General features: G+C 50.7%; 1 protein-coding gene across 3 annotated transcripts in view; it reads left to right on the plus strand.

The window, feature by feature from the left end:
- BIK (BCL2 interacting killer) overlaps window positions 1-11,049 on the plus strand; it is a 29,357-nt gene extending 18,308 nt beyond the window's left edge. The window contains exons 1-5 of one of the 3 annotated variants that reach the window (XM_060189114.1): window positions 3,552-3,732; window positions 7,134-7,270; window positions 9,437-9,553; window positions 10,038-10,155; window positions 10,507-11,049. In XM_060189114.1, the coding sequence (XP_060045097.1) occupies window positions 3,625-3,732; window positions 7,134-7,270; window positions 9,437-9,553; window positions 10,038-10,155; window positions 10,507-10,584 (558 nt within the window). In that variant the 5' untranslated portion in view covers window positions 3,552-3,624 and the 3' untranslated portion in view covers window positions 10,585-11,049. Of the gene's footprint in view, window positions 1-3,528; window positions 3,733-7,133; window positions 7,271-9,436; window positions 9,554-10,037; window positions 10,156-10,506 lie in introns of those variants that run through there. The other 2 variants (XM_060189115.1, XM_060189116.1) reach the window with 2 other exon arrangements.
- Window positions 11,050-11,319: the final 270 nt, after the last annotated feature.

Raw genomic sequence — 11,319 nt, forward strand, 5'->3', positions numbered from 1 at the left:
CCAGGCTCAGTGGATCATCGGCTCTCTGACCTGGTGACAGGGCTAAGTCATTGCTGACAGTAGCAGATGCTCCAGCAGCCCTGGGGTTGGAATAGTCAGGAACTCTTGAAAAGGTGCTGTGTTCACTGGGGTCTTGGAACTATCTAACAGGTCAGGAAAAGGGAGCTTGGTCCAGGATGTAGGCAAGTGGTTGCGTTAAGATTCCCCACTGGAGTGTCTGCACTGGGACCCAGCTCAGATGAACAAGAAAACTGGAGGGGGCAAGAGAATGTAGCATCGGTCCAAAGCTGGCTCACCCAGGGAGACCGTGCAGAGGCTGGGGCCCACAGAAGGTGGAGACACGACTGGGAGATAATGCGCCTGCTAGATCCAGCACATACCTTCCAGGCACAAGGCCCTTGGTTCAAGTACCAGTGCCCCATGGGAACACCATGGATGGCACTGGGGAAGCTCCCTAGATGGCGGAGTGATGCCATGGTGTCTCTCCTCTCACTGTGTCTTCCTCTCTCCCTAAAAGAAGAATTGAAAGTTGAAAATTGGTCGGGACCTTAGGGAAACTGTGGTGGTTATCACTGCGGGGGAGAGGAGTGGAACAAAACTTTGGTGGTGGGAGTGGTATGGTACTATACTCCTGTTATCTTGTAGTCTTATAAATCACTAATAAAAATGTGAAAAGGAGGTGCCAGGTGACGGTGCACACAGTTAAGCACACTTAGTACTAAGCGCAAGAACCCGTGCAAGGATCTGGGTTAGAGCCCCTGGTTGCCCACCTGCAGGGGGGACGCTTCACAAGTGGCGAAGCAGGTCTGCAGGTGTCTGCCTTTCTCTCTTCTACTCTATCACCTCCTCCTCTCAATTTCTCTCTATCCTATCCAATAACAAATGAAAAAAATGGCTGCCAGGAGCAGTGGATTCATAGTGCTGAGGCAAAAAAAAAAAAAAAAAAAAGAAAGAAAGAAAAGAGAAGAAGAAAAAAGAAAAAGTTGGTAGTGGTGCTGGGCTGTGTGAGCCCTGAGTCCCCCACTCCTGTTTGGTGCCCAGGGCACTGGTGACATGTGCTAGAGGCAAAGGGTATTGGCTCAAGGTGGGGTACAGAGGCTCCTACCCAGCAAAGTGGCTTGTGGCACCATAGAGCACATGGCTCTTGGTGGGCGGAGATCAGCCCCCGTCCTGCAGGCTGAGAAGTGGGAGGGATGGGGGGAGCAAGGAGGCCAATGCAAATAAGAGTTTGCACTGCTTTCCCTGGGGAATGGAATTTGCATAGCTACCCAGTCCCCTGGGGCCTAGGTGCTGGTCACAGTCCCTTAAGTGATGACCTAATACAGAAGAAGTTCAAATGCAGCTACCAGGATGCCTTTCTTGGGCAGGTGACTTCATCATTGTGTCCTGAAGCCCCACCTCCCCAGAGCCTTATCACAGTAGGGAAAGGTAGCGACAAGCTGGGAGTATGGATCGAATTGCTAGCGCCCATGTCCAGCAGAGAAGCAATTACAGAAGCCAGACCTTCCACCTTTTGCACCCCATAGAGATCTTTGGTCCATACTCCTAGAAGGATAAATAGGGAACCTTCCAATAGAGGGGACAGGATATGGCACTGTGGTGGTGGGAATTGTATGAATCGTACCCTTCTCCCCATAATTTTGTCGATCATTATTAAATCACCAGTAATCAATTTAAAAAAGAGGCTGAAAAATAAGAAAACACAAAGGAGAACTTGGACTGGGCTTGGTGTGTTGCACCAAAGTACGAGACTCTGTGGTGGGGGGAGGCTTCTGATCCTGGAACATGATGGCAGAGGACCTAAGGGGGGTTGAGTTGTTCTGTGAAACACTGAGAGACGTTATACATGTACAAACTGCTGCGTTTTATTGTTGACTATAAACCATTAATCCCCCAGTAAAAAAAAAGTTTAAGTGCAAACAAGCCCCCATGAGCATTCCAACACACACACACACACACACACACACACACACACACCTTACAGTCTATGGAATCTTAAAGCTATGTATCCGTTTCTTTTTATATTATTTATTGAAGGTGTGAATTTTTCTCTAAAGACTCTATGCAGCCTTTAAATTCTGACCAGAAACCTGCTTTTTCTGTCATTGTGGTACATATGTTAATTTTGGACTATATTTTTTGGCTGCCTGGTGGGAGGCTACTGATGTCTCTCTCTCTCTCTGTCTATCTCTCTCTCTCTCTTATCTATCTATCCATCTTTGTGTGTGTGTGATCTTATGTCCATTAGGAGAGCCCCTAGGTCTTCCTCTGTAAGTATTCACACCTGCTGATCATCTCCCCTTTTATTGAGATGATCATGTGTCTTCCTTTTTTTTCTTTTTTTTTATAATTTATTTATTTATTATTGGATAGAGACAGAAAGAGAAATTGAGGGGAGGAGAAGATAGAGATGGAGAGAGACAGCGAGACATCTGCAACCCTGCTTCACCACTTGTGAAGCTTTCCCCGTGCAGGTGGGGACCAGGGGCTTGAACCCGGGTCCTTGCACACTGTAGTGTGAGCACTTAACCAGGTGCACCACCGCCTGGCTCCGATCATGTGTCTTCCTATTGGTTTAAATCTTTTGTTCTTTTGGAGTTAGCCTCTAACTTGCTAAGACTTATTCACAGTGACATGTTTCTTTTTACATTTTTACTTATTGCACAATGAGAAATTGAGAGGAAAAGGGGAGAGAGAGAGGGAGAGAGAGGGCCAGGTGGTGGTGCACCCGATTAAGTGCACACATCACAGTGTGCAAGGACCCAGGTTCAAGCCCTTGACCCCCACCTGTAGGTGGAAAGAATCAGAGTAGTGAAATAGGGCTGCAGGTATTTCTCTGTCTCTCTCCTCTTTTTTTTTAAATATTTATTTATTCTCTTTTGTTGCCCTTGTTTTATTGTTGTAGTTATTATTGTTGTCATCATTATTGGATAGGACAGAGAAATGGAGAGAGGAGGGGATGACAGAGAGTGGGAGAGAAAGACACCTGCAGACCTGCTTCACCACCCGTGAAGCTACTCCCCTGCAGGTGAGGAGCTGGGGGCTCGAACCGGGATCCTTAACGCCGGTCCTTGTGTTTTGTGCCACATGCGCTTAACCCGCTGCGTTACCACCCGACTTCCTCTCTCCTCTTTTTTAAATTTTTATATTACAGAATTACATGTCGACAGGGGTTTGAATCCACACCATTCCTGCCACCAGAGTTCTGAATCTTCACTTTCCCCACTGCAATCCACCAGTCTCTCTCTTTCTGTCTCCCTACTCCCCTCTCAATTTCTCTGTCTCTATCCAGTAATAAACAAACAAACAAACAAACAAACAAATGAAAGTTTTAAAAAAGAGAAAGAGAGAGAGAGAGACACCTCGCAAAGTTTTCCCACTGCAGGTGGGGACCAGGGGCTCAAACCTGGTTCCTTGTGCATTATAACACATGTGCTCCACTAGGTGTGCCACCACCCAGCCCATTTACAATAACATTTCAATGTTTTATATTTATTAATCTGTTTAATAAGTAAAACTTTTCAACAGGGTTGTTATGAAGGCCTGGTTCCTGCATGACAACTTCACCGCTCCCGGTGACTTCTATGTATACAGATGGAGAGGAAGAGAGGGTAAGACAGAGAGATGTCGAGAGGGGAGAGAAGGCGAGACACATGCAGTACTGCCTCACCAATCATAAAGCTTCCTCCTGCAAATGAGGGCTGGGTGCTTCAACCAGGGTCCTCACACATGGTAACCAACCAGCCCTGTCATCTCAATGGAAGTACTAATGGGAATCAATTAGTCATCCTATTTTGACCTTTTGGTCTGGGGACACACACACCCCATCGTCCTTTCCCTTTGACAAGTGGACACAAAGCAGAAGGGACATAGGGGTCAGATGGTCTCATCTAGTGCGTGCACTGAAACGGTCAGCATGGCTGGAGGGCCTGGGACCCTTATTACCCTCAGCAGCCTTCCCCCCCACACACACACCCATTAAAAGCTGAAGGACTAGTAGAGAGATAGCTCACCTGGTAGACTGTACACTTTGCCATGCTGATGGACCAGGGTTCAAGCCCCTGGCACCACATGAGAAACACCACACATGACAGACAGGTTCTGTGGTATCTGTGCTCCCTCTCTATCTTAAATTAGAAAAGAGCAATACAAGTCCTCTGGGAGCAGTGGGATCAGGCATTGCACAAAGACCCGGCGCTGAAACCTCATACACCAGGAGGGAAAAGAACGACAAAGATAAACAGATAGAAGTTAAACTCTGACTACAGAGCTGTCAGCTCTCTGTGAATCAGGCTTACTCGAAAGTGTTCTTGAATTGCTTGGCATTGCAAAAGGGCATAGATCTGCCTCGTTGCTTTTGACTATCGATTGCCCTGTGTCCCCAGAATCAGTATGCTCAGCAGACACTTTAGGTTGGGGCGGTAGAAACGGCCGCGTGACTGGGATCCAGTGAGTTGCTGGGTTGGGGGAGGCCTGTGGTTTTAAACACTTTGTCTGCAGCATCACTCCCCCCCACGCCCAGAGGTGGCAGCTCCCTCCTCCTGCTTCACCCCCAGTTTCTCTTAGCCCCAGGGGCGGGTGGCCTACTGACAGGTGCAGGAGGCATATGTCAGGCTGGGGCCCTTTGTGGCTGTCGTAGCTGTGTTTACATGTCTGACTTCTCAGCCCCCAACTCCTGGGCTTTCATCTGGAACAGGTGTAACGCTTTGCTGTTTTCCTCTTACACTGAAGCAGTCATTTCTCTCTTGGGGACTGGCATTCTGGGGCCCTGATTCTCTTTAAACAATGCCGCCCTTATGTGGTTCCCCTTCTCAAAGGCCACACCACCCCACGCTCCCAAGTACCTGTCTGATGACGTCACTGCATGTCCAGCTTTTGAGTGCACGCTTCAGGAGCACTGTTGAGAATGACTTGTACAGACTTGGACTGGGGACACCTGGAAGATCAAGAACCTTCCTCTGTGTTTCCACAGGCTTGTGTCCTGCCTTTGCTGTGGTGCTGACAAGGGGATGAGAGCACGTTCTTGTTGCCTGGGTGCCCAGGGCTGCTCCGGGACATCTTGCCTGTCCATCCACTGCCCTGGGAAGTGGGGAGCTTGCTTCCTTCCTTCCTTCCTACCTCCCTCCCTCCGTCCTTCCTTATCTCTATTTTGTTCTGTTTTTTATTTGTTTGCTTGCTTTTTGTTTACTAGAATACTGCTTGGCTCTGGCTATGGTAGTGCTAGGGGTTGAGCCTGAGACCTCAGAGCCTCAGGCATGAAAGTGTTTTGTGCAATCACTATGTTGTCTCCCCAACCTTAAGGTGTATTTCTTTCTTAAGTAAGGGAGGGAAAGATAAAGAACCAGAACATCACTCTGGCACATGCTTCAGTGTCCAATGCTTTATCTACTGTGCCATCTCCAGTTTCCACAGTTATGACTGGTATACTTCATTGAGTAGCTCCTAGAATGTATTTATGTGTGTATGTGTGGGGGGTGCATTTTGCAGAGTGGGATGTCTGCCCTGTGCACATGTAATTTCCCTGCTTTCAGGCTGATTTTTCAGGAGAGAGAGAGGAGAACTTCCTCTGGTGCCGTAGAATTTTTCATGGGCTTCTAGGGCTTGACCCTGGGCTGTGTACATACTGAGGAACACAGCACCCCCAGTGTACTCTCAAACCCAGAGAGTACTTCAGCTAACACAACTTTGCAACATTTACTTAATTCAACTTTTAAGGCTCAAATGATTTTTTTGGTGCTCTTTTTATTTTTTATCAGAACACTGCCCATCTCTGGCTTAGGGTAGTGCTGGAGATTGAGCCTGGGACTTTGAAACCTCAGGCATGAAAATCTTCTTATATAAACACTATGCTATTTCCCCCCCCCAGTTCCTATCTTTTTTTTTTCCCCAGAGCATTGCTCAGCTCTGGCTTATGGTGGTGCAGGAGATTATCTCTGCCCTTTTAAAAAATAATATTTTGATGGCCCAGGAGATAGCTCAGCCTGTTAGAACACCATCTATGTGTGAGGCCCAGAGGGTTCAAGCTCTGACAGCACTTTACACCAGACATGAGCAGTGCTCTGGTCCTTTCTTGCCCCCTCCTTATATTCTATCTCTGTCTCTCTCTCTGTCTCTCTCTCTCTCAATAAGTAAATCTTTAAAAGGTCAACAGTAGTTGTGATTTATTTACTGAAAAGACAGAGAGCACTTCTCTGGTATGCACAGTGCCAGCCATGGAACCTGGGACCTTGATCATGCAAGTCCTGCTCTCCACCTGCTGAAATATTCCCTTAGCCCTCAGCCCCACTCTGACTCAGTCACCGACTTCTCTTGCCCCGGTGACTGGGTAACAACTTGCCTACTTGCAGGCTAAGATGCTGCAGAGAGTGGGAAGAGTTTTTTGCTCAGTGCTGGCAGGTGGGGAAGATGAGAAATAATAAGAATTTTTATTAGCGGTACTTAAAAAGGATCCAGGAAATAATGATGAGAAAGCAGTTGGCTGGCGGACAAAGGTCAGAAGGTTCGGTGCCTCCCTCCTGTTGAGAGTCACTGGGCTCCTGACTACCTGTAATTACAGAAGAAGCTGTGGCATCAGGCTGCTTGCTAGTAGGTGGCAGCTCAGCCCCGTGGTTCCAGAGTCACATTCCTCACTGCTGTCGTCAGGGTCTTAGTGTGGGATGAATTATGGGGAAACCTGCAGGTGCTCCCCATACAGTTCTGAACTGTGACAGTTAGGGAGGCCTTTACCTGGTGATGACTGAGGGGCAGGCGGGGGCTCGTCCTCCAGCAGCCCTGCAAGCTCCTCACCGCTTTGCTCTGTGTTCTTGGCTTGCTGGATGGAGATCCTCGTGCTTCAGCACCTCAGTGTCATGCAGCGGCTACTGCGGTTCCAGCCTTTGCTCTTGTGTTCATATGTGACAAAATAAAGAGGCAGGATGACCTGCGTCTCAGGGAACACAGCAACAGCCATATGGCAGGATTCATGCCTGGTGGGGCAGGTGTGTGTGTGTGTGTGTGTGTGTGTGTGTGTGTGTGTGTGTGTGTGTGTGTGTGTTGGGGACTGTGAGCATCCTTGGCAGCAAAATAGAGTGGAGCTGAGGTTCAGGTAGAAGGTGGCTTTGAGCATAACCCTGGCCTGTGTCTATCCCCCCCAGAGAAGAATGCCTCAAGCCCGTCCAGTCTCCAGGGGACTCTTCCTGGACACTTTCCTGTATGAGCATATCCCAGAGGCAGTGGACATCCCAGGCATGACGGTCATGGCCTACAGTGAGCCTGAGTCCTCTCCAGACAGGTGGGTCCTCGCAGCCCTGCCCCCACCCTGGGCACTGACCTTTGGAGGTGTAGCTAGAAGGTCAGGCCTTCTGGATTTCCCAGAGAGGAAATTCCCGGGTGTGGTCTGAGTATGAGTATGATTTCATCACTCCCAGGTCGATGTTTTCACTCTTTACTTGAGAGAGAGAGAGAGAGAGAGAGAGAGAGACCGACCAAGAGGGAGAAATACCATAGCACTGCTCCATTATTAGCAGAGCTTTCCTCAGTGTTTCCATGGTCTTGTGTGGTGCCAAGGCTTGAACCCAGAGCCTCTTACTCTATGGCATGAGCTGACCCCCAGTTCCCACACCGAGGCTTCTTGAGACTCGAGTTCAGTTTGGGGCAGTCAGGAGTAGACTAGCCCTGCTGTTAGGACAGCAGAGATTGTCCCAGCATCCACCCTGTGGTTCTGGATGCTTCTCTCCTGCTCAAGGCCTCAGGCTTCTCTGAATCATTAGGTCCTGCACTTCAGGACCAGCTGAGATTTTTTTCAGGCTGGATGGGCCAAGCGTCCTACCCCTTTTTCCTGTTTTATCCATAGGCACCATCAGAGGACACTCAGTGATTTCCAGGGTTCCCACGGGGCATCAGGAGAGAGGTGGAACACATCCCACCCCCCCACACCCACTGCACCTCCACTTCCTGGAATAGAGTGTCTACCCCTGAGGGAGGCTGGCAGGTGGCAGACGCTGGTCAGACAGGGCTCAGACCTGGGCCCCAGGAGGGCAGCACAGGGAATTCCTCACCTGGATGGAATGTAGGGGCCAGCCCCAGAGCAGGTGCCTGGGCGGCTGGCTGGGAAGGCGTGAGTCAGACTTTAAGATTGGGGTGGGAGAGTGTCCCTATTTCCATCAAAGCCCCCCCGCGCCCAGTAGAGGGTTCAGACTGAGGGGAAGGTACAAACCCTTCCTTTGTGGAAGGAGTGATAATAACAGAAGTGGTGGGAGGGAGTCGGGCAGTGCATTGGGTTAAGTGCAGGTGGTGCAGAGTCCAAGGACTGGCTTAAGGATCGCGATTCGATCCCCCAGCTCCCCATCTGCAGGGGAGTCGCTTCACAGGGTTGAAGCAGGTCTGCAGGTGTCTATCTTTCTCTCCCCCTCATCTTCCCCATCTCTTTCCACTTCTCTCTGTCCTATCCAACAACAACGGCATCAATAATAACTACAACAATAAAACAAGGACAACAAAAGGGAATAAATATTTTTAAAAAGGTGATATTGTAGATATAAAGGGAATAGGCACTGTTCAAAAAGGAAGGCCCCACAAATGTTACCATGGCAAAACTGGAAGAGTCTACAATGTTACCTAGCATGCTGTTGGTATTGTTGTAGAAAAATGAGTAAAGGGCAAGATTCTTGCCAAGAGACTTAATGTTCGTATTGAGCATATCAAGCACTCCAAAAGCAGAGGCAGCTTCTTGAAACGTGTGAAGGAAAATGGTCAGAAATAAAAGGGGACTTGGGCTCAACTGCAGTGCCAGCCTGCCCCGCCCAGAGCAGCACACTGTGTGAGAACCAGTGGAAAGGAGCCAGAGTTGCTGAACCCATTCCCTATGAATTCATGGCATGATCAATATAAAAACTTAATAAAATATCAGAACTGTAAAAAGAAAAAGTAAACAAGGGCAACAAAAGAGAAAATAAATAAATATTAATTTAAAAAAATAACAGAAGTGGCTTTGGAATTAGGGGTCAAGTTGACATTTTGATAGGAAGCCGATCTCAGTGATCTGAGGGGGCGGTCAGAATACCCCCACACATACCTGCCCAACCTCACTGCCTATCAGGATGCAGTGGGTGGCCTTTCCTGGGGCTAAGGACTGTTTCCCTGGGAGGAGAGAGAATGCTGCAACAGAGGAGGGGGGGCTGCTGTCTGCAGTAACAATCACTACCCAGCCCCTCCTCTCCCACCCTGCCTGAAAGGCTGAGAGCAAACCCAGAGGCCCCTGCCCTGCCGTGCAGACAGGACAGAGACAGGCTGCACCAGGCCCATCCCAGTGTGGAGCCTGGACGTGGTCCTCAAGCCAGGGTGCCCACCGTGAGAAGCCCCTGGCTGACTGCTGAAGTAAAGTGGGAGTCCCAGCAGGACACCCCCCATGCCCACCCCTAGCTGCCCTGGCTCCTCCAGCCTGTGCTCTTCCCTGCAGAGATAGCCACAACCGCTTCAATGATGTGGCCATGCGGCTGGCCTTCATCGGGGACGAGATGGAATTGAGATGGACAATGCTCCACCTCGGCCAGCTGCCTGGGATGACTGTGCACAGGTGATGGGGCTGGGAGGGGTGATTTCTCTTTCGGAACCTGCCCCCCCCCCCCCCCCCCCCCCGCCAAGCCTAATTGAGGTATTTCCAGGACCAGTGCCCAGAGTGGAGAGTACAACCCCAGCTCCCAGGAGCTTTGTCCTTAGCAGAGCCTCAGGCCCACGCCTGTCACCTGCCAGTCAGCCTCTGGGCCCTCAGACACTTGCTCCCCAAGGGAACAGAGCCCTGCAACAGGGTGGATCTGTCCCCTGCCCCTGTGGCCCGGCTCTAGGAGGCAGCCAGACCCCCCCTGGTGGACAGGTGGGGGAGGGAACAGCAAATCAGTCCCATTTGAACCTAGAAACAGACTCCCACTGTCAGGGTCCCCCAGGAACAGAAGTGAGGGTGGCAGTGGACGGGAGGGGACGTGCTCTCCTCTCCCTTAGCCGTTCCCCTGCCTCATTCCCACACTGACAGGGTCTCTCACACACACCCATCTGCCTTTCAGCCTGGCCTTTACCTACAGCCAGACAGGTGTGAGGGGCGTTCTCCGAAGTTTTGTGGAGAGTCTCGCTAACCTCAGGGAGAACATAAGGTTCTGGAGCTTCCTGGTCTTTAGGAACAGGGTAAGAGGCCCTCATCACAGTCCCCTCCACTCCCTGCTGCCCTGTCTTGTCTGTGTCAGCCCTTTCTGCTGCTGCCTGCTCCCAGATGCCTTCATGAAAGCACAAGAGCCCTGGCTTGTGGACTCGCCAATGGCTCCCACATCCTGCCTTCTTGCTTTGCCCACCAGAGCTGCTTCCTTCCTTGCTCACATGCTGGGGCCCTGGCTCTGGCCCCTGGCTAGCTCCTCTCCACCCCCTGGGCCTGTCCACTAAATCTGTCCCTTTCCCTGGGTGGGGTGGGCAGGAAAGTGGGTGGGAGGAGAAGCAGGCCTGCTCCGGGCTGGGCACTCACTCCTCCCTCTCTTCTGACAGATGGCCCCCAGCCTGGAGCGTGACATGATCTTGTCCTTGGTGCTGCTGCTGGTGCTGTGGGGACTCCACCTGCTGTGACTCCCACTGGCTGCTGGGCAGCTGGGGCTGGCCCCCTCCCCCCGCCCTCTCACCACCCTGGAGGTGGTCCTGGTTTTTTTGTTGTTGTTGTTGTTCTGTTGTCTTTTTAACTGTTTTCTGATCCCCTTTTTTAAATATTTAAACTCTGAGTGCTGGGACACTACTGAGGTTTGATACTAGTTTTGTTTCTTCCTTTTTTAAAAAAAAATTAAGAGAGAAATGAATTCACTATACCACTGGGGTTGTTGCTGGTTAACTGCCACGCCAAGGCCTGACTGGGCCTACTCCCACTTGGACCCCACGCTCTGGGCCCCAGCCCACCCGAGAAGGACTCTTCCTCTCCTGGGTGTCGGGGGGAGTGCTGGTCGCACCCCCGTGTTTGTGGTGCCCTTGGCAGAGAAAGAATCTACTGGACTAGATTTCTGAGGGGTGGGGAGAACCCAATAAAATGTTGGTTTCCAGCCAGCCTCTGGTCCTCTCTGGGGTCTGTGGGTTGGGGGGGGGGGTGCAGGGAGGGAGGAGCAGGCTTGCTCCTGGCCACCACTCCCCATGTTGCCCCAGTGAGTCACACAGCTGTCCGCCCTCTTCTGCACCTGCAAATGCTGCCATGCCCAACAAAAGCAGGTTTGCAAAGTTCAGCCCCTTGCTGTCCTCCCTGAAATCCTCCATTAGGGCTTATGTACTTGGGTAGTCAGACTCCTATAAGGAATCTGGCCTCCTCATGGGTGCTCACCC

The sequence above is a fragment of the Erinaceus europaeus genome, chromosome 4, assembly GCF_950295315.1.
Source record: "Erinaceus europaeus chromosome 4, mEriEur2.1, whole genome shotgun sequence".
Classification (NCBI taxonomy): domain Eukaryota; kingdom Metazoa; phylum Chordata; class Mammalia; order Eulipotyphla; family Erinaceidae; genus Erinaceus; species Erinaceus europaeus.